The sequence below is a fragment of the Triticum urartu genome, chromosome 5A (genome assembly GCF_056163025.1).
Source record: "Triticum urartu cultivar PI428250 chromosome 5A, HENAU_Tu73, whole genome shotgun sequence".
NCBI lineage: Eukaryota > Viridiplantae > Streptophyta > Magnoliopsida > Poales > Poaceae > Triticum > Triticum urartu.
The window spans coordinates 478,770,581-478,796,753 of NC_141877.1; the positions used below are offsets into that span (position 1 = coordinate 478,770,581).

General features: G+C 47.0%; 1 protein-coding gene across 1 annotated transcript; it reads left to right on the plus strand.

Moving 5' to 3' along the window:
• The first annotated feature begins 19,495 nt into the window (after positions 1-19,495).
• Positions 19,496-20,500, plus strand: LOC147972099 (uncharacterized). Its single transcript, XM_087524225.1, has one exon. The coding sequence runs from the start codon at positions 19,496-19,498 to the stop codon at positions 20,498-20,500; it is 1,005 nt and encodes a 334-aa protein (XP_087380351.1).
• The last annotated feature ends 5,673 nt before the right edge of the window (positions 20,501-26,173 follow it).

Sequence of the window (26,173 nt, forward strand, 5' to 3'; positions counted from 1 at the left end):
TGAAGATATACTTCAAACTATTGTGATCCGTGTACACCTCACAATGGTTTCCGATGAGAAAATGTCTCCATGTCTTCAACGCATGCACTACGGCTGCTAACTCCAAATCGTGCGTAGCATAATTCAACTCATGGGGTCTAACATGTCATGAGGCATACGAAACAACTCTTCCCTCCTGCATAAACTACAAAAAAATACACTTCCGTGATGATACGTGTTTGTCATAGTAGGTCGCGTTTTTTGTCATGCATGTACATCCATGACAAATTTATGACAGAATCAAGATAGTCATACCTATGCTGTCGTAGAAGTGTTCCATGACATTACCAAAATTATCATCACAGAAGTGTCCACTTCCATGACGATAAATCGCGCGTCACAGAAGTGCTTTCGTCAAGGGTGACCGACACATGGCATCCATCATAATGGAACACCGTCAAGCTATCGGGTTGGGTTTTGGATCCGATAACCTGTTAACAGTCCCGACCAATGGGAAATTTCCACGTGTAAAATTCTTATTGGCCGGATGAAACACGTGTTAGCTCGTCAGTGGGTCAGATAGGCGCCTATGATATGTCAAAACGTGGGACGGCCCAACAGTGGCCCATTTAGCTTACAAAGTCGGCCCGTTTGACTTGGTCAAAAGTTAACGGGCTGGCCCATGAAAAGCCTGTTAACGGTCTCTTTGCAAATAGCCCATTTTACGGCCCGTTAAATCACGACCCGTTAGGCCCTAAAGGAAATCGGCCCAACAACGTCATGTGGGCCTTCGAATATAATACTAGCCCATTTCACTTTCAGCCCATGTATATGGCCCACGACGTCTTTCGGCCCATATGAAGCCTTCATATCTTTCGGCCCTTTACAGGCCCACGGTGAATCTAGCCCATAATGAACAGTAATTTTCTTTATACCCGTTAATGGCCCGTGATTTACATGGGCCATTTCCAGCCCGTGTTAGCTTTTGGCCTATTGACGGCCCATACGTTCTTGGGCTCCTTTTCGGCCCTTGATTACTTCCGGCTCATTACTGGCCTGTTTCCCTAATGGGCCAAATTCGGCCCATGGCAAGAGTTGGACCATTACTAGCATGTTCCCCTAATGGGCCAAATTCGGCCCATGGCAAGAGTCGGCCCGTTTCTGGCCTTTTAACCCGTTGCGCCGTTTCCAGCCCGTCCTATATTCTGGCCCATTAACGACCCGTTATGCCTGTGACAGAATTAAGCCTTTGCTGTCCTACGGCCTGTTACCGTGCTGGGCCGATACCAATTACGCCCGATTACGGCCCATGTAGACCCATTTATCCGACGGCCCGAGGCCCACTGATTACAGGCCCATTTATCGACGGCCCGTAGGAGACCCATGGATCCTACGGCCCGTATATGGCCCATGATAGTTGCGGCCACTAGCAAACCAGGGAAAAAGAAGACTAGGAAATAAATAAGGACGAAACTAACGCTAGGATATTAAGGCGATTGCACAGATTACATCCACTCAGCATCAAAGATCGCCACCAGTGCAAATATAGGGAACACCCTACACTATACAAAAATGGCTTGCTGTTTTCTTCAGCCGGTGGCTGCACATTAAGAATAAATTTTGTATCGCACTAAAACAAATTACAACTATATAACAAAAGGAAGGTTGGCATAAAACTTAACAGTCTAGCAGATAAATGCACCACCAGAAGTTCAGAAGCTCAGTTCATTTGACCTGACTGTTACGTTTTCATGCTGTATTGTCCGATGGAGCACCATAACCCTCGCCTTCATTTCCCCTAGGCTCCTGAACAACATAGCAAATGTCTGATAGTCTGGTTTCAAAACCATGCATATCTTGACGACATTGAGCAATGTTTCTCCTTGTTTCACAAAGGGTCTCTGTTAGGGAATGGACTTGTGTCTGGAGCGCAGATACACCATTGCTTTGAGCTTGCATATCTTGATCATGAGGCAGTTTGGACGATATTGCCTTAACAACCAACCCAGTATTATGCAGGAACGTGCTTTTGGCACTGTTAGTGGACAGGTACTGACCCATTGCAGCAAGAGCTGACATTGCGGTTGTAGTTGCCTCGCCACCTTCAGAAGGTGATGGTTCCACCATTTTTTCCATAGCTTGCTGAAAAGTTGAGGTTTTACATTAGTAGTACCAGAATAGAAGATATTAAGCAGGCAGCAAAACCAAACAAAATAGCTTTGGTCTATATACAGAACTTATTCTGGTGAACCCATGTAAAATATTAGTTGTATTTTATTGCAAAGTACATAATAAAACCAGGTTCCAAACATATGACCATGTACGATCGCTAATGTATTGTCTATTTCTTCACATTGTATTGAGGGCTAAGGATAAAGAGACGAAGTTTATAATACGGTAAGCATAGTATGACATCATTCATATCACAAAACAACTGAGAACAGACAAACAGGCAATTGTAACGTTGTGTGGGCAAGTCCAGCATGGAACTAGATTACAGGTCAAGATCAAAGGAACATCACTCCTCTCTTTTAAACCTTGTAAGGTGCAATGATACGCTAAGACAATTGTGTATAAAATTGAAAAGAGTAATAGACATTGGCTGCAAACCATGCAGTTCAAGGCACAAGTCAGAGTAAGTAGTAGTTAAAAGGCATGAGGATTAAGGACTTACAACAGCGGCTTTGACTGGTGTAGTCATGCCCTTCTTCTTGCTGGTGTGATAGTCCTTGAAGATTTCCACAGCATTTGGTTCAGGTACTTTTTGGTCCTTGCGGGCTTTCCTCTGCATTTGGAACAAGTCAATATAGATCTGATAATATGGTACAACGAAAAGAGTGAAACAGCAGCTAATTACAAGAGCCTCGCAGTGTGCAATATAGCTACGAGATCCTATCGTCTGTTAAAATTTCGCTTTCGTACGGTTGGCCTTGTTCTTTGAACACTTCACCTACAAGAAGATAGATTTGTGTGGTACATGCGTAAATAGGACTTCAACATGTGATCTGATGACACACACACACACACACACACACACACACATATATATATATATATAATGTACCTGATACTTCGGATCAGACCAGTGTTTAACGAGGCCTCTCTAGTCTTCATCAGATATATTTTCCACTGGAGATGTTTGGGCAAGTTCACTGTTAGCCTTGCCTTCAAAGTGAGTTTTCCTCAAGTTATACCACTACTGTCATAGAGCAGACTTGAAAACATGGGTGCAAGCTTGGCTGGTTGCATCATCTTGGCTATCCAACTTGAACCTCATCTGTTGAAAATTATGGGAGTCTCATTATCAGCAACCTAGAAAGTATTGCACAGAGCAAGACGATATTACTAGTTTCCATACATAACCAAACGTACAGATAAATGGTCGAGGAAGGTGTTGAACTGGGTTTCGTCTTTGTCATTCCTGTACTAAATCCATGTTGGGAGGATACGTACATGACACCTAACAGCAACCGCTGCCTCTGATACTAACTTGGCTGACTCTGTAGCATCACGTGGCCTTTTTAAACCTGCCTCAAAATGGATCTCCATTCTTCCTCCTCTAGATTTAGTTAACCTATCGAGCATTATCCCTGATGTTTGTTTCCTCTTGCGCCTAGGTGCTAGTCCAACAACAAACATAGGAAGTGTTAGTGTACATCAAACTGTGAGACTACATATAAAGAAGCATGCAACTGGAACTTGACTCCAGCAACTACCTTCTTGCTGTTATTGGGTTCATCTAATATTGCCAACTCGTCTTGTGTCAAGAGTGCTTGGGAAGTAGTGTCAGGTGGCAAGGGAGCTTGGGAACGTGCTGCTAGCTCAGTTGACGCACGAGTACGTCGTGCAGCTGGTAGTACTGTGGTAGGTGTTGCAAGAACTAGGGTTGTCTCTGCTTGTTTGGTGGCAGCTATTTGTTTCTGTTTGTCTTTTTTTGCAACTCGTGTAGCATGGGATGCCGTGTTTGTAGAATTTTCCACTGGACTTTGACCTTCTATTGCACCATCAGTACCAGCAGAATCTGCAGGATTCATCCGCTTCTCATTCCCTGCCATTCTGTGTTTCTTCCTCTTTCTCTGTGCCATGTTAAGTCAAGCCGACAAGAAAAACGAATAACAATTTAGTTCTTCAGAAAAAATTGATGCGTGATGTAGACGAACTGAACTTTGATGTTAGACAACCACATGATAGGAGGATGTAATATGTACGAAAAACAGGACGAAAGAGATAACCAGAACTATGATGTGTAAACTAAGAAGAAGACATTTCACCAAATTAGAAGCAATGCAATGGAAGGTAGACACCATATGAAAGATGCTACAAATATCGCTCTGCCAAGTTAACAGTGTCTCATCATAAATGGCGTTTAAACAAATGTGAAGCAGTACAAGAAATAAATCATATGCAAGATGCAAACAACATCACACTACCAAGTTAGAGGTCTCTCTTCATTAGTGCCATTGCATATTCACAGCATTGCTTATTCACAGCTTATGATGTGTAAACTAAGGAGAAGGCATTTCAACAAATTAGAAGCATTGAAAGCTAGACACCATATGAAAGATGCAACGAATATCACTCTACCAAGTTAAAACTGTCTCGTCATAAGTGCCATTTCAACAAATTAGTAGTACAAGCTAGAAAAGAATGTGAGACGTAACCTATATCACACTCCGAAGTCAAACGTGTCTTATGATAAGTGATTGTTGCAGGTTACACAACAGTAGTAATTTGATGTAAGAACATGGTGTGATAGACAGATATTGTATGTCTAGAAACAGGAACACGTGTCTTATTCCAGTATAATGTGTAAAGTAAGCAAATGGAATTCAACAAAATTAGAAGCAATACAAGCTAGACATCACACATAACATGCAACCACATATAACAGTGCCAAGTTAGAGGGAGCACTGGTGATGCTCCACTAGGGGAGACGTGCTCATCATAAACACAACTTTGTTGAGTGTTTATGCATGTGTTGTCTTGGAAATCATCTTGGGGGTGTGGAGGAGTAGAAACTGTAGAGGCCCTCCGTTCGGAAGGAGCACCTTTATCCGCTGCCTTGCTAACTTCCTTCCGCTTTATTGATTTTGAATTGTCAAGTAAAACCGACAAGAAAAAGCAATAAAATTCTCTCTTCAGAACTCATTCATGCATGATACTGACAATCACTACTTTGATGTAAGGCAAACACATGATACCAGGATGGAATATGTACGAAAAACAGTATAGCATGGCATGTTCACAACTGTTTGTGTAAACTAAGCAGAAACCATTCCAGCAAATAAGAAGCAATGCAAGCTAGACACCACATGAAAGATGCAACCAATATGACTCTGCCAAGTTAAAAGCGTCCCATCATAAATGGAATTTCAACAAATTAGAAGCAGCGCATGCTATAAATCATATGAAAGATGCAACTAACATCGCACTGCATATACTAAAGGTGTCTCGTCATGTTGATTGATGCGGGATATAAAAAAACATAAGTTTTATGTAAGGACATGCTTAATAGACAGATGTACTATGTACTAAATACAGGAAGGCATGTCACATTAACAGGTATAACGTATAAGCTAAGGAGACTAGCACATGCAGTTTAACCAGATTGGAAGAATTACTATCTAGACACCATATGCAACATGCAACCACATATCACGCTGCCAAGTTAGAGCAAGCACCTGCGATGCTAGTGTAGGGGAAATGATGTAATCAACTACAGAGCTACATTCACTATCTTCATCTAGCATTTCTGTTTCTTGAGAATCATGTCGGGAGGCTGACGCTGCATTCTTTAAATGAGGAGTAGTCCCCTTGCCTGCCTGCCTCGTCATAAGTGATTGATGAGGGATACACAAGAACATTAGTTTGATGTAAGAACATGGTTAATACATAGATGTACTAGCATGTACCAAAAACAGAAAGGCGTGTCATATTCAAAGGTATAATGTGTAAGCTAAGCAGATGCAATTTAACCAAATTGGAAGCAATACAAGCTAGACATCTGGCTGGAGTGGTGAGCATGATCATCTAGGACCTAAGAGCCTGGTGGGAGGCGGGATGCTTCGCCACCATCGCAGCTTTTTAGTTGGCTTCCAGGTGATGCCTATATTTGTTGGGCTTGTCACTGGCTCGGCCAGTGCCCTGACTAGCTATTTTTCTTCTGGTGCTCACGGGATGGTGGTTCATGTAAAAAATATATCTTTCCTTATCTTACCGACTTCGGCCTTTCAAATACAAGCTAGACACCATATGGAACATGCAACCACATATGACATCGCGAAGTTAAAGCAAGCACCTAGGATGGTGGTTCATTGCGAGCGAGGTCATCAACTCCAGAGCTATGTTCCCCGTCTCCATCTGCTGACACTACACCCTTTAAAGCCTTGAAACATGCCTTGCCTAGCTGCACACCAAGCTGGAGCGACTTCTCTCTTTCCTTTTTGGCTTCTCTCATGGCAGCAGAGTCTGAAATACCCTTGCATAAAAACACAACAGTGAGAGTCAGGGTGAAGTGTGTGCAGAACTAGTGCACTGTAAAAGTAGCAGATAGCAGGTGGCTGAAAAATAAATGACAGGAGACATATGATAGCTCTACAACATTGCATGGCAAACAAAATTAGATTCTACTCCGTATGATTTTGTAATATATGAGCATAGGAAATGCAGGTACTCCTCCAGCACACCACCACATGTGGTCATATCTAAGATAACAGTCGGCTAAAAATAAATAGGTCAGTCGATTTTTTTAATGAACCGTCCGATCTATAAGGAACGGGCAGATGGCCTTCATCTACCTCCCGCCAGTCACTATTGATGATCTTTCTTGAACCACCAGCGACCACCGGCCCAGAACCCTGCCTCCGCCGCCCCGCCCTCCCATCGACCTCACACCACCGCCGTGCTTGGCAGCGCCCCCAGGCCATCCCTTTAATCCCGGCCGACCTCCAGATCGGGCACCAGTAGCTCTAGGACGCACACGCCCTTAAGATAAACACCAAGGCGCTGCTTCCCCGGCGTAATAGGCGTACTAGCGCCTGTTACACCGGGGAATGCTTCCGTTAATTGGGAATCAACTGGCCAGAAATTGAAATTCAGGGGGCGACGGACCTCTAGCTAAGGTGAAATAGTATATGAGGAGAAACCTTGTGCATCGCGAGTTACTAGGAACATCTAGTATCAAGAAGAAGCGGTCAACTAGTGTCTTCTGTGGGATGAATACCGTGCAAGCAGAGACGTAAGATTTGCACGAATAAGGGAAGAGGAGTACCTTTTTCGGTTGCCGGTGTGGTCACCTCCACATGTCGCGCCGATTTTCTTCTTTTTACCGGGGAAACCTATGTTCTCTCCACATGTCGTGCCGATTTTCTTCTTTTTACCGGGGAAACCGATGTTCTGGAGGGTGCAGGCTTGGACGAACCCATGGCCAAATTGTTGACTGTGTTGCCGTGGCCGTATGTTGGCGGAGGGGAAGCAGATCCGAGGCGGCGAAGGACGGCGTAGCAGGAACAACTCCGGTGCGGTGGAGGGTGGCGAAGTTGGAGCGGCAGGGGTGAGGCGCAGGACGGCGTGGTTGAACTGGCTCGGGTACGGACGGCTCGGCCTTGGCTTCAACTACTAGCCGTGGAGGGCATTGCGGTTGAGGTTGCGGTGGATGACGACGTCGGGGTATCGGTTCCAGCGTGATGGAGGAGGGCGGCGGTTGATGGGTGGGATGGGGTGGCAGACGGAGGACGCCGGGGTTTCGCGGCTGGTGGAGAGGTAGTTTTGGCGCCCACGGAGTACGAATGGGGGGAATCGGACGGGTGGGGGGAACCATGTTTCGGCCTGGGACGCGCTTGTTTTTGGCTTTTTTGAACAGAAGATGGGACGCGCTTGTTTGAAATTTGGGGAAAGTACAAACTTTGCCCCCCTCTTAAATTTCGGACCTACTGCGGGTCGGGGGTAGGATGGTAATCCTAGGTGTCCCAAATAGTGGGTAGGAGCGATTTCGGCCGCGCGCATGTGTGCTTAGGCGGCCATTGTGTATGAATGTTTTTCAGATGTAGTTGTGTGGTGTCTAGATGAAGCTACAAACCTACCCCGGTGAGGGAGTCCTGGATTAGGGGGTGTTCGGGTAGCCGGACTATACCTTCAGCCGAACTCCAGGACTATAAAGATACAAGATTGAAGACTCCGTCCCGTGTCCGGATGGGACTTTCCTTGGCGTGGAAGGCAAGCTTGGCGATGCGGATATTCAAGATCTCCTACCATTGTAACCGACTTTGTGTAACCCTAACCCTCTCCGGTGTCTATATAAATCGGAGGGTTTTAGTCCGTAGGACAACTTTATCATACAACAATCATACCATAGGCTAGCTTCTAGGGTTTAGCCTCCTTGATCTCGTGGTAGATCTACTCTTGTACTACCCATATCATCAATATTAATCAAGCAGGACGTAGGGTTTTACCTCCATCAAGAGGGCCCGAACCTGGGTAAAACATTGTGTCCCTTGTCTCTTGTTACCATCCGGCCTAGACGCATAGTTTGGGACCCCCTACCCGAGATCCGCCGGTTTTGACACCGACATTGGTGCTTTCATTGGGAGTTCCTCTGTGTCGTCCATTTCAGGCCCGATGGCTTCTTCGATCATCAACCACGATACAGTCCAGGGTAAGACTTTTCTCCCCGGACAGATCTTCATCTTCAGCGGCTTCGCACTGCGGGCCAACTCGCTTGGTCACCTTGAGCAGATCGAAAGTTACGCCCCTGGCCATCAGGCCAGGTTTGGAAGCCTAAACTACACGGCTGACATCCGCGGGGACTTGATCTTCGACGGATTCGAGCCACAACCAAGCGTGCCGCACTGTCTCGATGGGCATGATATAACTCTGCCGCCGAACAGCGCCTTGGAGGCCGCACACACATCGGTTCCGACCATTGATTCGAAGCCCACTGTGCCAATCGAGGATCAGCGGTTGGACGTTGCCTTAGGGGCTGCGATCTCAGATGCGATTGAGCCGAACTACAGCCCCGCACTTTGCATGGCCCGTGACTCCGAGGAGCCGGATTCCTCTCCGAACTCTGAGCCCCCTGCGCCCCCGCCGATCGAATCCGATTGGGCGCCGATAATGGAGTTTACCGTCGCGGACATCTTTCAGCACTCGCCCTTCAGCGACATCCTGAATTCTCTAAAGTCTCTCTCTTTATCAGGAGAGCCCTGGCCAGACTACGGTCAGCAAGGTTGGGATACGGACGATGAAGAAATTCAAAACCCACCCACCACCCACTTCGTAGCCACTGTCGACGACTTAACCGACATGCTTGACTTCGACTCCGAAGACATCGACGACATGGACGACGATGCAGGAGACGAACAAGAACCAGCACCTGTAGGGCGTTGGAAGGCCACCTCGTCATATGACATATATATGGTGGACACTCCAAAGGATGGAGATGGCAATGGAACAGCGGTGGACGATACTTCTAAGAAACAGCCCAAGTGTCGGCGTCAGCGGCGCCGCTCTAAATCCTGCCAAAGCATAAACGGTGATTCCGGCACGGGAGATAATACTACTCCGAATAGCGCCGAAGAACACCCCCTCCAGCAAAATTCGGAACAGGAGGACAGAGAAGCCAGCCCTCACGAGAGCGCGGCGGACCAAGAGGTTGAGGACGATAATTATACGCCTCCCTCCGAAGACGAGGCAAGCCTCGACGACGACGAGTTTGTCGTGCCAGAGTATCTTGCCGAACAAGAGCGTATTAAACGCAGGCTCATGGCCACGGCAAGCAGCCTCAAGAAAAAGCGGCAACAGCTTAGAGCTGATCAGGATTTGCTAGCTGACAGATGGACTGAAGTCCTTGCGGCCGAAGAGTATGAACTCGAACGCCCCTCCAAGAGTTACCCAAAGCGCAGGCTGCTACCCCGACTAGAGGAGGAAGCACCTACATCACCAGCGCATGACATGGCCGACCGGCCACCTCGTGGCCTCGACAGAGAGGCCTCTTGGCCCTCCACTCAAGCCATGCCCCGGCACCGCGTCAAGCATACTAAGGCACGGGAAAATGCGCCCGACCTGCGCGACATCCTGGAGGACAAGGCAAGGCAAACAAGATCGATCTACGGATCGCGCAGGTGCCCCACAGCATGTGACGGTGATCATCACTCCGGACGCAATGAATCCGGCCGGGCCGAACTCAACAGACAAAGCTCCTTCGAGCTGCGTCGTGATATAGCCCAATACAGAGGCGCCGCACACCCACTATGCTTCACAGATGAAGTAATGGATCATAAAATCCCTGAGGGCTTCAAACCTGTAAACATCGAATCGTAGGATGGCACAACAGATCCTGCGGTATGGATCGAGGATTATCTCCTTCATATCCACATGGCCCGCGGTGATGATCTACATGCCATCAAATACCTCCCACTCAAACTTAAGGGACCGGCCCGGCATTGGCTTAACAGCTTGCCAGCAAACTCAATCGGTTCTTGGGAGGACCTGGAAGCCGCATTCCTTGACAACTTCCAGGGCACTTATGTGCGACCACCGGACGCCGATGACCTAAGCCACATAATTCAGCAGCCAGAAGAATCGGCCAGGCAATTCTGGACACGGTTCCTAACAAAGAAAAACCAGCTAGTAGACTGTCCGGACGGAGAGGCCTTAGCGGCCTTCAAGCATAATATCCGTGACGAGTGGCTGGCCCGGCACCTGGGACAGGAAAATCCAAAATCTATGGCAGCCCTCATGACACTCATGACCCGCTTTTGCGCGGGAGAAGACAGCTGGCTAGCTCGCAATAACAACTTAACCAAGAACACTGGTAATTCGAATACCAAGGACAAAAGTGACAGGTCACGTCGGAACAAACAAAAGCGCCGTGTTAATAGCGACAGCAACGAGGATACGACAGTTAATGCCGAATTCCGAGGCTACAAATCCAGTCAACGGAAACAGCCATTCAAAAGAAAAACTCAGGGCCCATCCAGTTTGGACCGAATACTCGACCGCTTGTGCCAGATACATGGCACCCCCGAAAAGCCAGCCAATCACACCAACAGGGATTGTTGGGTGTTCAAGCAGGCAGGCAAGTTAAGAGCCGAAAACAAAGACAAGGGGCTGCATAGCGACGACGAGGAGGAGCCCAGGCCGCCAAACAACAGTGGACAGAAGGGATTTCCCTCGCAAGTGCGGACGGTGAACATGATATACGCAACCCACATCCCCAAGAGGGAGCGGAAGCATGCGTTACGGGATGTATATGCGATGGAGCCGGTCGCCCCAAAGTTCAACCCATGGTCCTCCTGCCCGATCACCTTTGATCAAAGGGACCACCCCACTAGCATCCGTCACGGCGGCTTCGCCGCATTGGTTCTAGACCCAATCATTAACGGATTTCATCTCACAAGAGTCCTCATGGACGGCGGCAGCAGCTTGAACCTGCTTTACCAGAATACAGTGCGAAAGATGGGCATAGATCCCTCGAGGATCAAGCCCACCAAAACGACCTTTAAAGGCGTCATACCAGGTGTAGAAGCCAACTGTACAGGCTCAGTTACACTTGAAGTGGTCTTCGGATCTCTGGATAACTTCCGAAGCGAAGAGTTAATCTTCGACATAGCCCCGTTCCGTAGTGGCTATCATGCACTGCTCGGGCGAAATGCATTCGCAAAATTCAACGCAGTACCGCACTATGCATACCTCAAGCTCAAGATGCTAGGCCTTAGAGGAGTAATCACGGTCAATGGGAACACTGAATGCTCCCTCCGAACGGAGGAGCACACGGCAGCGCTCGCAGCAGAAGTACAAAGCAGCCTCTCTAGGAAGTTCTCCAGTTCGGCCTTCAAAAAGCCGGACACTGTCAAGCGCGCCCGGAGTACCCTACAACAAGACCACCTGGCACGTTCTGAGCTAGCGTAGCAATGCGGCCCCAACCCCAGCCCTCGCGATATAGCGAAACCAGCACTTCGCGTACATAACTACGCTCTTGAAATACCATGGGAACAGGGGAAGGGGAACTATCACGGCACGCCCGAAATATGGCTTAAACCGCGCCAGGGGCTGCCGGATTCCTTCTTTTTTTCTCTTACTCTCAGGACTCCATACTTCGGACGACCCGTTCGGCAATTCAACTATCACACAAACGATGCAAGATCCAGGGAAGCAGACAAGCCACGCCGCATCATGGAACTCCCAGGTGGTCTCTATTGCGAGCAGTATACCTGTTTTTTAATACAATTCCGCGGCCTGCCCCTGGCCAGGACATGTTAAATAGTCCAATTTATTTGGCTTATCGCACTATTTGTATCGTTCCGCTTTCTTAGCAGCCTTTCTATAAACAATGCATAGCTTTTTGTCTATTTTTTGCATTACCCTCTTTTTATATATATGTTTACTAATAACATGCTGCATCCGTACACTGTGGTACGGCAAAATACGCCAGGGGCTTCAGTACCCATCAATATGGCGTGTGAAGTCCGTCCACTTTCACAAGTGCGGCACCCCGAACTTATAGCACTATATGCATCGGCTCCGAATCATGATTTGGGTCAATAGTTGGGTTTGCCCGGCTCCTATGTTTTGGTGCCTTACGTTCCGCCATATCGGCTAAGGTAGCACTAGGAGAACCACTGCGATTGTGCCCCAGTTGAGCTGGGCCGAGCACCTCAGTGGAGAAAGCTAAAACTGACTGTCATGATGAGGCGAGAGACCGGTCGCTGTTCGAGAGGTTTTTCGAGTCCTTAAAGGCTTATGCCGCTTCGAGCGAGGAACCAGCTTTGTCCGGCCAAGGCGTGGATACCGCCCCGAACTCGGTCTTCCGAATACTAGGGGCTTCGCCGAAATTTAAAATTATAGAGTTCTATGGCTAAGTGAGAGTGTTCAAGCATTATAGTCCGATTGCCTTGTTCGTTGTGCTGACCGCCTCCCTCAACGGACCCAATCATGGGAAAAAGAGCGCTCAGGTTTATCCCGAACACCCCAACACTAGTGGCATGGGGGCAGAAGCCGGCGACTGGCCATCTCTCAATTTTTTGATAAACAGCCGCACAGAAAGTAATATTTTAAATTCAATCATTGCTTAGCGCATATGAACAAGTTTTCAGCGCACAGGATAACACGAGCGAGTTCATTCAAAAATTACATCCTTGGTACATTCATCCGCCACAAGGCGGGCACTAGCAAGAACATCCTTGGAATAGTTCTCGGGCTTGCAATGCTCCTTCCCCGGCGGTGGCCCGTCCTTCACAAGCTTCTCACCGTCCAGCTTACCCCAATGCACCTTTGCACGGGCAAGGGCCCTACGGGCACCTTCGATGCAGACGGAGCGCTTGAGGACCTCGAGCCTTGGACAAGCCTCCACCAGCCGCCGCACCAGTCCGAAGTAGCTCCCAGGCAGGGCCTCTCTAGGCCACAGCCGAACTATGAAGCCCTTCAGGGCCTGTTCGGCCGCCTTGTGGAGCTCGACCAACTGCTTCAGCTGGTCACTCAAGGGCACAGGGTGTCCGGCCTCAGCATACTAAGACCAGAACACCTTCTCTTTCGAGCTGCCTTCCTCGGCTCGGTAGAATGCGGCGGCATCGGATAGGCTGTGGGGAAGATCTGCGAATGCCCCTAGAGAGCTCCGGATTCGGGTAAGTAACAAGTAGTTTACTTTTATATGTCTGCTTTGCATATAGAATGCCTTACCCGCCGCTATCTTTTTCACCGCATCCAATTCCTGGAGGGCCTTCTGGGCTTCGGCCTTGGCAGATTTGGCAGTTTTAAGGGCCGCAGCAAGCTCGGACGCTCGCGTCTTCGAGTCGAGCTCCAAACTCTCATGTTTTTGCATGAGAACCTGAAGCTCTTGCCGCACCTCGCCGACCTGCGCCTCAAATTTCTCCTGCTCGACGCGCTCCGTGGCCGCTTTCTTCTCGGCCTCGGACAGTGCCTGCTTGAGGGTCGCCACCTCAGTTGTGGCCCCTACAATAAGCAGTATACTCCTGTCATTTTTTGCAATTGCGCCTTCTTATAGGCATTTTTTCTATAAGGTATCTCTTACCTTCTTTCTCCTCGAGCTACCGTTTGGCAAGGCCGAGCTCTTGCTCGGTCCGCTCGAGGCCCTGCTTCAGGGCACCCACCTCCGCAGTCGGTGCGACGGTGGCCAGCAGCGAAGCCTGCATACGTATATTGACTCCTTTTTAGTTAGACTCCTGCGATATTTAATAGATCCTCTATTCGGCTTTTCTTTCCGAACGCCAAACAGAGCATCAGGGGCTACTGTCTATACGGTAATATTTTTACGTATTTTTACTTACCTCGAAGCCTGTTAGAAGGCTAGCACAAGCTTCATTCAGTCCGCTTTTGGCGGACCGAACCTTCTAGACCACCGTACTCATGAAGGCACGGTGCTCCTCGTCGATGGAGGCGCCCTTAAGCTCCTCCAGCAGATTGTCCGGCGCTTCCGGTTGGACGGAGGACGCCGGCTCAGTAGGCTTGCTCCTCTTGGCAGGAGTTCGCCTACCGCGGTCCAGAACCGTTGATGATTCCGGCGCAGTGTCCGGCTTAAAGCCGGACTTGGAGCCCAGGGGGGTCTTGTCCCCTTCACTCCTGGAGTCCGGGAGGTCGCCTCACGGCTCCTCCTGGACCACCTCCTCTCGCCCCGGAGCTTGTCGCGACGCCACTTCGGCGTCATCCACAGCACAGGGGGAAGCAACGGGCGGAACTGAATTCACGTCCGATGAATCCAGGGAACCGCTCGACGACTCGTCGAGCCTGTCCTTGGGCAGACTACATGATTATATCCGACGTTAGGGAAAGCTGTGCAACAAAAGGAATATCACGAGTTACTCTGGTATCCGAACACTTACGATCTCGTCGGACGCTTGGCCCTGTCCGGCCACTCCTCTTCGTCCTCGTCGGCGTCGGGGACGTAGTCCGGCGGAGGGGTTTTCCTCTTCTTGGACCCCTCGGCTTCCCCTACTGGGGCGGCCTTCCTCTTCTCTCCTCCCCCCCCCGCTGGAGGGGGAGAGGTTTCTTCTTCCTCCTCCTCGTTTTCACGGGAGGAGTGCGTCTCGGACTCGTCGGACGACGAGTCCGACACCACCATATGCCGGGAACTCTTTCGAGTCCCCGTGGCCTTCTTCTTCTTGGCCTTCTTCTCCGGCACCACATAAGGTGCCGGAACCAGCAGCTTCTCTAGGAGAGCAGGGGCTGGGTCTTCGGGCAAGGGAGCCGGACAATTAATCTGTCCGGACTTCTCCCGCCAATCCTGTCAAAGGTGAGGGAGTTTAGATCCCGCATAGAGTCAAACTATGAAAAATTTAACATCCTGTAAAGGATGGAAATATCTTACCTCGCCAGCAGGATGCTGCGAGCTGAATCCGCGGTCTTCGGAGGCGGATGTGGGAGCCTCGGTGCCTTTGGTTAGCCCCCTCCAGACATCTTCGTACGTTGTGTCGAAGAGCCTGCTCAGAGTGTGGTGCTGCGCTGGGTTGAACTCCCACAAATTGAAGTACCATTCTTGACACGGAAGGATCCGGCGGATGAGCATGACCTGGATTACGTTGACAAGCTTGAGCTGCTTGTTCACCAGGGACTGGATGCATTTTTGCAGTCCGGTCAACTCTTCTTCGTAGCCCCACGACAAGCTCGTCTCCTTCCAGGACGTGAGCCGCGTAGGGGGTCCAGATCGGAATTCAGGGGCTGCGATCCACTTCGGATCGCATGGCTCGGTGATGTAAAACCACCCTGACTGCCACCCCTTCAAGGTCTCCACAAAGGAGCCCTCAAGCCATAGGACATTGGCAATTTTGCCCGCCATGGCACCTCCGCACTCCGCCTGGTTGCCGCGCACCACCTTTGGCTTGACGTTGAAGGTCTTGAGCCAGAGGCCGAAATGGGGGCGAATGCAGAGGAAAGCCTCGCACACGACGATAAACGCCGAGATATTGAGGATGAAGTTCGGGGCCAGATCATGGAAATCTAGGCCATAGTAGAACATGAGCCCGCGGACAAATGGGTGGAGAGGAAAACCCAGTCTGCGGAGGAAGTGGGGAAGAAATACTACCCTCTCATGGGGCCTTGGGGTGGGGAGAAGATGCCCCTCCTCAGGAAGCCAGTGCGCGATGTCTTTGGACAAGTATCCGGCCTTCCTTAACCTTTTGACATGGCCCTCCATGACGGAGGAGACCATCCACTTGCCTCCCGCTCCGGACATTGTTGGACAGGGTTGAGGTAGGAAGTGTGGGCTTGGGCGCTGGAGCTCGGGTGCGCGGAAGATGGATAGGTAAAGGAGGAAGAAGGCATAGGTAAAAAGGTGGATCCTTATCCCCTTATATGGGCGGATGCGACTATGCGTCCCCACCAGCCTAGTAAAACTCGCTTGCCTCCCAAGCGCTGTGATAAGTGGCGCGGTTGGGTTACCCACGTCCGTATTAACAAGAATCCCGTAAACAAAGGGGGCACGATCTCTGCTTTGACAAGACGTGCCAAGGAAACCGCCTCGCAAAACACGCTGAGGTGGAGAAGTGAAAACGATTCGAATAAAGGCTTGGTCGTAGTGTGATGTCACGCTGCGGAATACGTCAGCAGATTAGATTTGTGTTAATATTATTCTCTCTATGGCAATACGTGGAAGCTTATTTTGCAGAGCCGGACACTATTTTTGGTGTTTAGAAACTTTTATGAAGAATTTGGAGGAGGCACTACAAGGAAATCGGTCTATTGCAACGGAAATATTGCCACAAAATAAGTTTCGTTGCAAAAATCTCATTCTATCACCACATTTTCATTTTTGTGGCAACTAGCACGTCATAATGCAACATTATTTTATTATTGCAATAAGTGCCATGATCATTGCAAAAAGGCTAGCCTTATCGCGACGAACAAAAAATCGTTGCAAAAATCTAGGCTTATGGCAACAAAAAAATAACGTTGCATTAAGTATTGCTATTACCACAATTTATATATCGTGGCAATATTTTTACTTCCCCCACTCCACACCGGTTGCCTTTGGACTTTGGCGGTAAAGAGACTTCTCGTTTCCCACCAAAATTTTTAGCCGGTTGCTTTATTTCCCACGAAGAGACCTTCTTGTTCCCGGCAAAAATTACTTTTCCCGCACGGATACGGTGAGGTGCTCCACGAACTCCTTATAACTGCTTTCAATCTGGATTAAACAGGACTATAATCTGATTTCACCCTATTAGGAAATCAGGTTTACTTCTCTCCGTCATGGCAGCTTCACAGCGTTTGTAGACGAGATCGGCGACTTCGCGGCGTTGGTCGACGAGAAGATTCTTATGCGTACATCGGTAATTCCTTTCTCTACCTCTCTCTTGTTCCCGTGATGGGGTGCCCCACTTGACCTTCTCCCTGCTAGTCGCCGTCGTCGCCTAATCTTCATCCCATCTACCTGGGGCCATGACCCTCTCACCTGCACAAAGGGGAATTTTCACTGCTTCCAATTAAGATGGGGAGGGAGGGCCGCGCGCCGCAGGGACTGTGAGTAGCGCCGCTACCTCTTGCGCACGTCGGAGGGAATAGGTTGATGGCCGCTGCACCACATCTAGCTGTGCCGGTGGGAGCAGCTCAGGGAAAACGGTTGCCTCGGCGCTGGGGCTTGCCGTGCGGCTCCGACAGGAGCAGCTTCAGGGCCGACGGTCGGCGGCATGCTGGAGGTCGCCTCCGGACCGGGGCTTGCTGCGCGGCACCGACCAGATCAACTTCAGGGCCGGCGGTCACCAACGCACTGGGGCTCGCCGTGTCGCCTCGCCAGATGGCCGCGACCTGTCGGAAGGGTGGGATTGCCGCCGCTCCCATGGACAGCCCGTGCCATGCTTTCCAGATCTACAACTATTCCGGTCTCATCTGCTCTGTTTTCCTCTCTTCTACTGTATGCCTCTGTTCCGTCAGGTATTTTTTTCTTTTATTCGAAACTTGCAGCTACATCGTACATCACAATCAGGCATCAACCTTTGAATGCACATATCAATTGTACGATGATAAGCCACATGGTTGGACGAACTACAATAATATATGCATGCCCATGGCATGTAGTTTTAAACATTCAGCCGTCAATCCCGCTTTAGCCTGAATCAGCTCTACCTTTCAACACTTTTTCCCAAGTACATCAAATGCAGGGACCATGTCATCATATAGTGCCTTGTGGCCTGCAGCAAGAATAGCCAGTTGGCCATCTTCATCTGGCTTCTTGTTCCCTCAAACCGGAGCTTCAGCAAAAGCTCCACCCTTTTGTTTAACTGCCTCTTCTCTCTCTCGTCCCCTCATCCCTGACAGAGGCAAACGCACTCACACCTGCCGCTAGTGATACACACTTTTGCTCCTCTGGTGGGCAGCCGCAGGCTTCAGGTAAAATTGTTGATAGCCTGCTAGAGTGAAAGGTAAACATGAATATGGATTTAACCCCCCAAAATAGTCTTCAAAGCTTTGATCAGGAAGTGGCACTGGATATGATCTAATTCCGATTGAGACCTTCATCCTATGCTCCCTAGTTAAATTTTCTCTTTCAGTTATAGTAAATGTAGTTATCAAACAATTGTTTGATGCCATGTACCTATGCATTTAGTATTTTTTTCTGTCTAGTTTTTAGTTATGAGGCTTCGTTCCATTGTGTTCTTTGCATACCCAGCCTTGCTTTGGATTTAATAACATGATTCCCATACCAAAATTTATTGAGTTATCTCGTCAGATTTGGGCTCACATAAAAGCTGATACATAATTCTTGTATGCAGCAAATGGTATTACATTGTATTATGGTTCACCTTTTACTCATCCTTAGAAAAATTGTATGAGGAAAGGTCGAAGTCAGGATAAGGAAGAAGCCAGTTCTTTGTTGCGTCAAGGACGACCTGTGAGAAGGTTTGTTTCTGTTATGTCAATATTCTCAAATTTTCATTTTTTTATTCAGTCTGAATGAAATAAGTTGCTTTCAGTACACATATTTTCTCGTTTTGCTAATACTTATATGCATAGAGTTTAATGTTAAATTTGATAAGGTTTGTTTGGGTTATGTCAACATTCTCAAATTTTCATCTTTTTCTCGGTCTGAATGAAATAAGTTACATTCAGTACTGTGTTCTCTTGTTTTGCTAATACCTAATATGCATATGTTGTAATCCTATTCTATAAACAAATATAACTACTATGCCAAATTTCGTGTAGTACGAGTATCTATGAGGCTCAAAACTTATCTGTATTATTTTGAGAAAAATAGCTCATGTCCTAAACGGACTACTATTCTGTTCTATTATACTACATACTATTTCCATATTTCAGATTCACTTTCCTGACAAGTGTGTAAATCCTTTATCTAATTTTCTAGTTTAAAATCAGCTAGATGGCTCGAGATAGGAGTTGGGTGGATATGAATAGGGATTCCGCGGAGTGGCAGAGTGGCATTATGGAATTTTTAGATTTGGCTTTTGACGGTAGTCCTGGAAGATCAACCGCTTTATGCCCATGTAGAAGATGTCTCAATGCTATTTACAAGGAAAGGGACGAAGTACACCTTGACCTGCTCATGAATGGGATGGATCCCAGTTATTCTTGCTGGAAATACCATGGAGAGGATTCAGATGACGAAAGTACAGCTGAAGGATCTGAAGGTGAAGGTGTGAGAGGTGATGACTTTGCAATTCGTGATTTGCTCAACACTCTCATACGTAGCACCGAGCCAGAAAGTAGCAAAACCACAGGTGAAGGTACTAGTGAAGAGATGTTGCATGATGATGGTAATATCCCAGAAGGGTCTGCAGAAGGTAGAAGTAACGAAGAGGCAGGTGGATGTGCCAAGGCTTTCTTTGCTTTGTTGAAGGATGCTGAAAAGGAGTTGTACCCTGGTTGCAAGGAGCTCACAAAGCTTTCTTTCATTGTGAGACTCTACCAGATAAAGTGCTTGTTTGGGTTGAGCAACAGGGCATGTGAGGCAGTACTTCAATTGTTCACAGAAGCACTTCCAAAAGGTCATTGTATTCCAAATTCTCTCGAGAAAGTTCAGAAGATAATCCGGGATCTTGGGCTTGACTACCAAAAGATACATGCTTGCATTAATGATTGTGTGCTATTCCAGAAAGAGTATGCTGACATGGATTACTATCCGACCTGTAAGGAATATAGATGGAAAGCTGCTGCCGCTGATGAATCAGATGTCGAGAGGACAAACCATAAAGGGAAGAAGCAAGTGGCTCGTAAAGTTCTAACATATTTCCCACTCACTCCATGGCTACAACGTCTATTTATGACCGAGGCTACATCATCATATATGAGATGGCATAAGGACGACCGTGTGGATGATGGTATAATGCGGCACCCTGCAGATTCTTTGGCATGGAAGCATTTTGATAATATTTATTCTAAAGGATTCTCTTTGGATGCACGGAATGTAAGGCTTGGGCTTGCATCTGATGGGTTCAACCCATATGGGATAATGAATGTGTCATACTCTTGTTGGCTAGTGATTCTAATTCCATATAACTTGCCTCCTTGGTTGTGTTTGAAACAACCATATTGGTTAATGTTTATGTGCCACAAATAAAAAGAGGCAAATATCTTCTTTCGTGAATGCCCTCAACAAGGAAACCTGATGTATTTCATTGAAATTCGGTCATTCATGTTAGAATAGAAACTTTTGTATTCGCTGCTCGCTAATCATCTATTTTTTAGACCTTGTATCTGTGTAAACAACACCTATCTTTTCTTGCTAAATGACTGTACAGAAGTAGCCATAGTAATATGTCAGAAGTGCTAATGAATAAATATTACAGTACATTCTTCATATGGATTATAAATATGGAATCCATCCCATGTAGAATCATCAACCCTTATTTATAATCATTTTTATTGTGTATTGTCTTTACTGTCTTAACTAACTATAAGCTTCAAATTTTGTTTTTGCCTTATAGGATGGTTTTCTCTAAATGAAGAAGAAAGATCCCAACAAGATTTATTACCAGTTTAGGAGGTGCCTTGTAGGACGGTTTTTCTACGTGAAGTGAAGAAAAGTGATGTCTTGAAAAATGCTTGTTGACTAGATGAAGTCATATGTATCTTGTTTGTTTGAATATTTAGACTTTGTAGAACATGTATCTGACTTGGATGTTTTATTCTTGAACTTGTTAATGAATGAATGAATGCTTTGGACATGTACTCATGATTTTCTTCTACCATTATCAACATGTGAGCATTGTTCTATACTTGTAAATGGTGCTTGGATCATTATTAGTGTAATATATAATACATGCAATAGGTTATCACCTTGGAATTACACCCGCCGCAAAAATATATTGCCACGAAACCTGCCTGTTGCGATAATGTATCACCACAAAATTCGCATGTTGCAATAAGTTTTTGCTACAAATCCTTGGTCGTTGCAACAAGTCTGTTGCCACAAAATTATGTCGTTGCGAGAGGGTCTTGCCACGAAATCTCATTCGTTGCGCTAGGTTATTGCCACAAAGAATATTTTGTGGCCATATGTGTGTGCCGCAACGGCGGGGCTCGTGGCAATATAATTCAAATGCCACGAGAAAAATCGTTGCGATACCATTCCATGTTGCCACGATACCAAAAAATGTTGCATTATCCTATTGCCATGGAGTTTATTGCGACACTTGGCAACAATTTCTACTTTGTTGCGATAGATACATATTGCAACAGTTTGTTACTTATTGCAACAAAAAAATTCATTGCAATAGACTGTTTTCCCTGTACTGAGGAACCCGCCTTGCAATGCCGAAGACAATCTGCGCGCCGGACTCGTCATCATTGAAGCCTGGTTCAGGGGCTATTGAGGGAGTCCTGGATTAGGGGGTGTTCGGGTAGCCGGACTATACCTTCAGCCGAACTCCAGGACTATAAAGATACAAGATTGAAGACTCCGTCCCGTGTCCGGATGGGACTTTCCTTGGCGTGGAAGGCAAGCTTGGCAATGCGGATATTCAAGATCTCCTACCATTGTAACCGACTTTGTGTAACTCTAACCCTCTCCGGTGTCTATATAAACCGGAGGGTTTTAGTCCGTAGGACAACTTCATCATACAACAATCATACCATAGGCTAGCTTCTAGGGTTTAGCCTCCTTGATCTCGTGGTAGATCTACTCTTGTACTACCCATCTCATCAATATTAATCAAGTAGGACGTAGGGTTTTACCTCCATCAAGAGGGCCAGAACCTAGGTAAAATGTTGTGTCCCTTGTCTCCTGTTACCATCTGGCCTAGACGCACAGTTCGGGACCCCCTACCCGAGATCCGCCGGTTTTGACACCGACACCGGTTTAGACCTTTGGACGTCGGGCCGGTAGGTTTCACGGGTCGGAGTTATTAGAAAAGTAATTTCCTTGTACTACCAAACATTGGTCTCACACGGTTTCGGGCGAGTAGAGGCTCTTTTGGCGCTTCGTTCGAAATTTTGAAACACAAGCATTCACGTTTAGAGTACTCTTGAACTATGAGGATTGACCTAAATATACAACATTATATTTGACCTTGTATGTTTGAAAACCTCATTAAATTATCCGCTTCTTTTTGAAATTTTGACACTTGAAAATCCTATAACTACGATTATTTTGGAATGGAGGAGCTAAATTTGAATCTATTTTGTACACGACTACATATGCTATTATGTACAAAATCAGAGCAAAGATTGGTGCCCCCATAATTTAGGTATGGTTTACAAATGCCATGATATCAAATTCAAATAATCGAATGGACTTCAGGTTGAATTCGATTTTTTCAAACCAGCTTAAGTTGAATTCAAATGTATGCTAGTTCATAGGTAGTAGCTATTTATAATGTCCATTGTGTAACTTTCGTATGTATAATGTGCTTTACACACACAACATGAACTATACTCACGTTTATATTCGATTGCTAAAGCAATGCATTGTCTGGAGTTCAAAATACTAACTATGTGGATCAATTGTGTCGAATAACAACATAGACATGCTCAAATTCGATAGAATCTAGATGTCTGATGGATCAATGACCGCTCCTTACGCGAATTGCAAATATCGTGATCCCATCCTAATATTTGGATACAATTTATATCTTTAATCAATGTGTAGAGCAGTCTTTTACGTGTAGTTTCACTCTCCATCGGTGGTCTCTCACACATGCTCACACACTCTCTCCCGAGGTGTCTTTCTCGCACACATGCTCTAGATATAACCCTCCCTCCCTCTCATAACCATTTACAACTGTTTTCACTAACCTTTATCACAAGCACTCTTCCTCTCGCAAACATACACACGCACAATCGTCATCGACCCTTTCTATATACATGGACCTGCCTACGTGTCTCATGTACGCACATTATCTTTACGCCTGTCTCTCACGCATTGTCTCACACCTCTCTTCCTAATCGACGAGTATGATTCTAGCAGAGCATTCTGTAGGATGCCCCTTAAAGTTAGGTTGGATGAATAGTAATATCAGAGATAAAGGGGTTACCTTAGTCCGAGAACCTTGGGTTACAAATCCTAGCCGGCTTTGTCAGTGGACACAGAGTCCTTCACAATTCTGCTATCTTTGTCTTGTACGACTAGTCATCCATGGGTCTTCCTAAATGCCTCACGGGCCGACCAATGTGGCGCAGGACGGGACCGAACGAAGGGCCTCACCTCGACCCACCGGACCTCACGCGGTGACACACCCTCTGCCCCCACGTCTCATTATCTTCACACACCCACACATACCAACACAAACACCACACACACAGAAAATTTCTCCTAGTGCCTCTATTCCCTCCCCCTTGCATATACACACTCAAGGGAATGGAATCTCTTGTCATGATGTCATATTCGTATCTCTCTCTAGACCACTCTCATTTCTCGTGCTATCTCTCCCACGCCCCCCCGTCGGCCCCTCTATCCATGCCTCTCTCGAATACGTAAGACACACACATACCTCTCTAGGCCCCGCCAAATGCATCAACTACACATTCACACATGTTACATCACGTACCCCATTGATCTAAAAATCCCTCTCTTCACGTTTATTTTGCATACAACATTCCTTTTGAATAAAGTGTGGCCAAAAAATTATTTTAGAGTTCCTACATATATACAACATTTCAAAGTTATATTGAGGAGTACGAATGCTAATTTGCATTGCATGGTGCCCACAATGATATTAATTCCGCACTGTGAATTTGTATATTTTTATACTATATACAAAGTTAGTCATAATAAAGAGAAACGAAGAGCATCTCTCTCTCCATCGCATACCCCCCTGTACGCCCCTTTCACGTATGCACACAAAACTATCTCCAGGTCCTCTAAAAGTAAGCCCCCAGAAAATTCATGCATGTTTCATCTTTCTCTCGCGATATATGCAATGACGATCATTGTATTTGAAGCGAAAGCACGATACGTACATTGGACTTCAGAATCCACTCATTACGGTCACCATTTACGTTTAGTGGTTATTATACAGTCAAGGGATCACCATACAACTCTGTATTTGCTCATGACATGACTAGTTGACCAGCTAAATGCTCCACGAGGCACCTCTAGTGTTGCTCACATTATCTCACTACCATCGTGCCCACCTGTCGACTTGTATCTACTCTACGTCTACACTCTTATAAAATAGATAAAATACACTCTTATAAAAAACAGAGTTGGTGATGATGGTGTGCCTGCCATCCTGCAATATAGGCCGTCCGATTTATATCTGATGGATAGGAAAGAAACTATGGCAATTTTGCAAAAAGGTACCCACACACCTCTCCACATTTGCAAATAAGGCCTTCCCTCGTTCATCCTTTTCTCTCACAAGATAAACAAGTCATACAAATGCATCTTGATGTTACGTGCAACGCACGGGCATCTTGCTAGTAAGAATGAAAACAAACGACAAAAAAATATTTGGACGGTGGTTCGAAGTCATGACCGTGGGCACAGCGGACAAGGTGGCCTTGTATTGGTATGCTGAGCCATCTGTTTTAACACACAGGAGCTGGTATGGTGATTATACACACACGCACGCATGCACACGAACTGCATCTACGCAACACTCACCCAAAGACATGCACCCACGCACGCACGCAACACTCACACGTACATACGCAGCCACGCACGCACGCAACACTCACACGCACGCACGCAACACTCACACGCACACACGCACGCATGCATGCACACACCAGTACACCACACGACCAACACACACTCTCACGCTCAAGTGCTCAACCTACACGTGCATGCGCACACATCAGGCCCTGACAGACACATACACAACCAGGTGATTCCCGCGCACGGGTTGGAGCCTTGTCGCGCCTGCGTAAATTTGTGTTTATCTGACCTTTTGCCTATGCGAACTGACAAGTGGGACCCACAAGGAACGTGGTTAATTTAACTAGTCAACATGGCGCCACACAGACTATTTGGCCGGTCAAAAGAGTGCAATCCAATGCTGAACTGTGAGCAAGTGACCGTATAATCACCGCAAAACGTATATAGTGACCGTAATCAGCTTATTCTGAAGTTTGGTGACCGTATTACACTTTTCTCTCTGTAGGCCCTCCAAAACTACATCTCTACACGTTCTCTCATGTTACATCTAACAACCATGAAATACAGCACTACTACTACACTCTAACACAATAAATCATATGTGTTTTTAGTTTAGTAGATATCATATTGTTACTTATAATTATTCAGTTTGCATACATTAAAATTTCCTTTGAAATGTATGGCAAGTATCATCTACCGCGTGGGAAAAATCCCGCCCTTTCCTATTTAATCGGGTTTGTATCAATGGATCGTGCGAAGCAACAAAACTATAGTACTACACAGTACAAGTGACAGTTCACTGGGCCGTCGTGTCGTCTACTCCTCCGTCGTAAGAGTGGAGCGCTCGCTTTCATAAATCTTCTAGTCCCTTTCACCGACATGTGGGACATCAAGCTACCGAGTCCACGTGCCATACCGGAATACAGTGCAGAGCAGCCGGGGTGAAGCACCCCAGTCATGGCGCCGGCGTAGTAATGAGCAATGAGGCGTCAAATCACAAAGCTGCACCTTTCCCGCAGTTAAGTTGGAGGGACGAAGCAACCATCATTTCACTCGTTGCTGAATCCGCTTCTCCCTCATCTTCCTCAACTTAACCACGTGTTGCTTCTGCCGTTGTTCTGCCTCATGTGGGACGCGGATCGGCTTGGTAAAGCACTGACACGTGGGACCGCATGTTAGCAAACCACCAGGACA

What these genes read in the sequence shown, in the direction of transcription:
- LOC147972099 (XM_087524225.1), top strand. Translation starts at nt 19,496, where the DNA reads ATGGATCCCAGTTATTCTTGCTGGAAATACCATGGAGAGGATTCAGAT.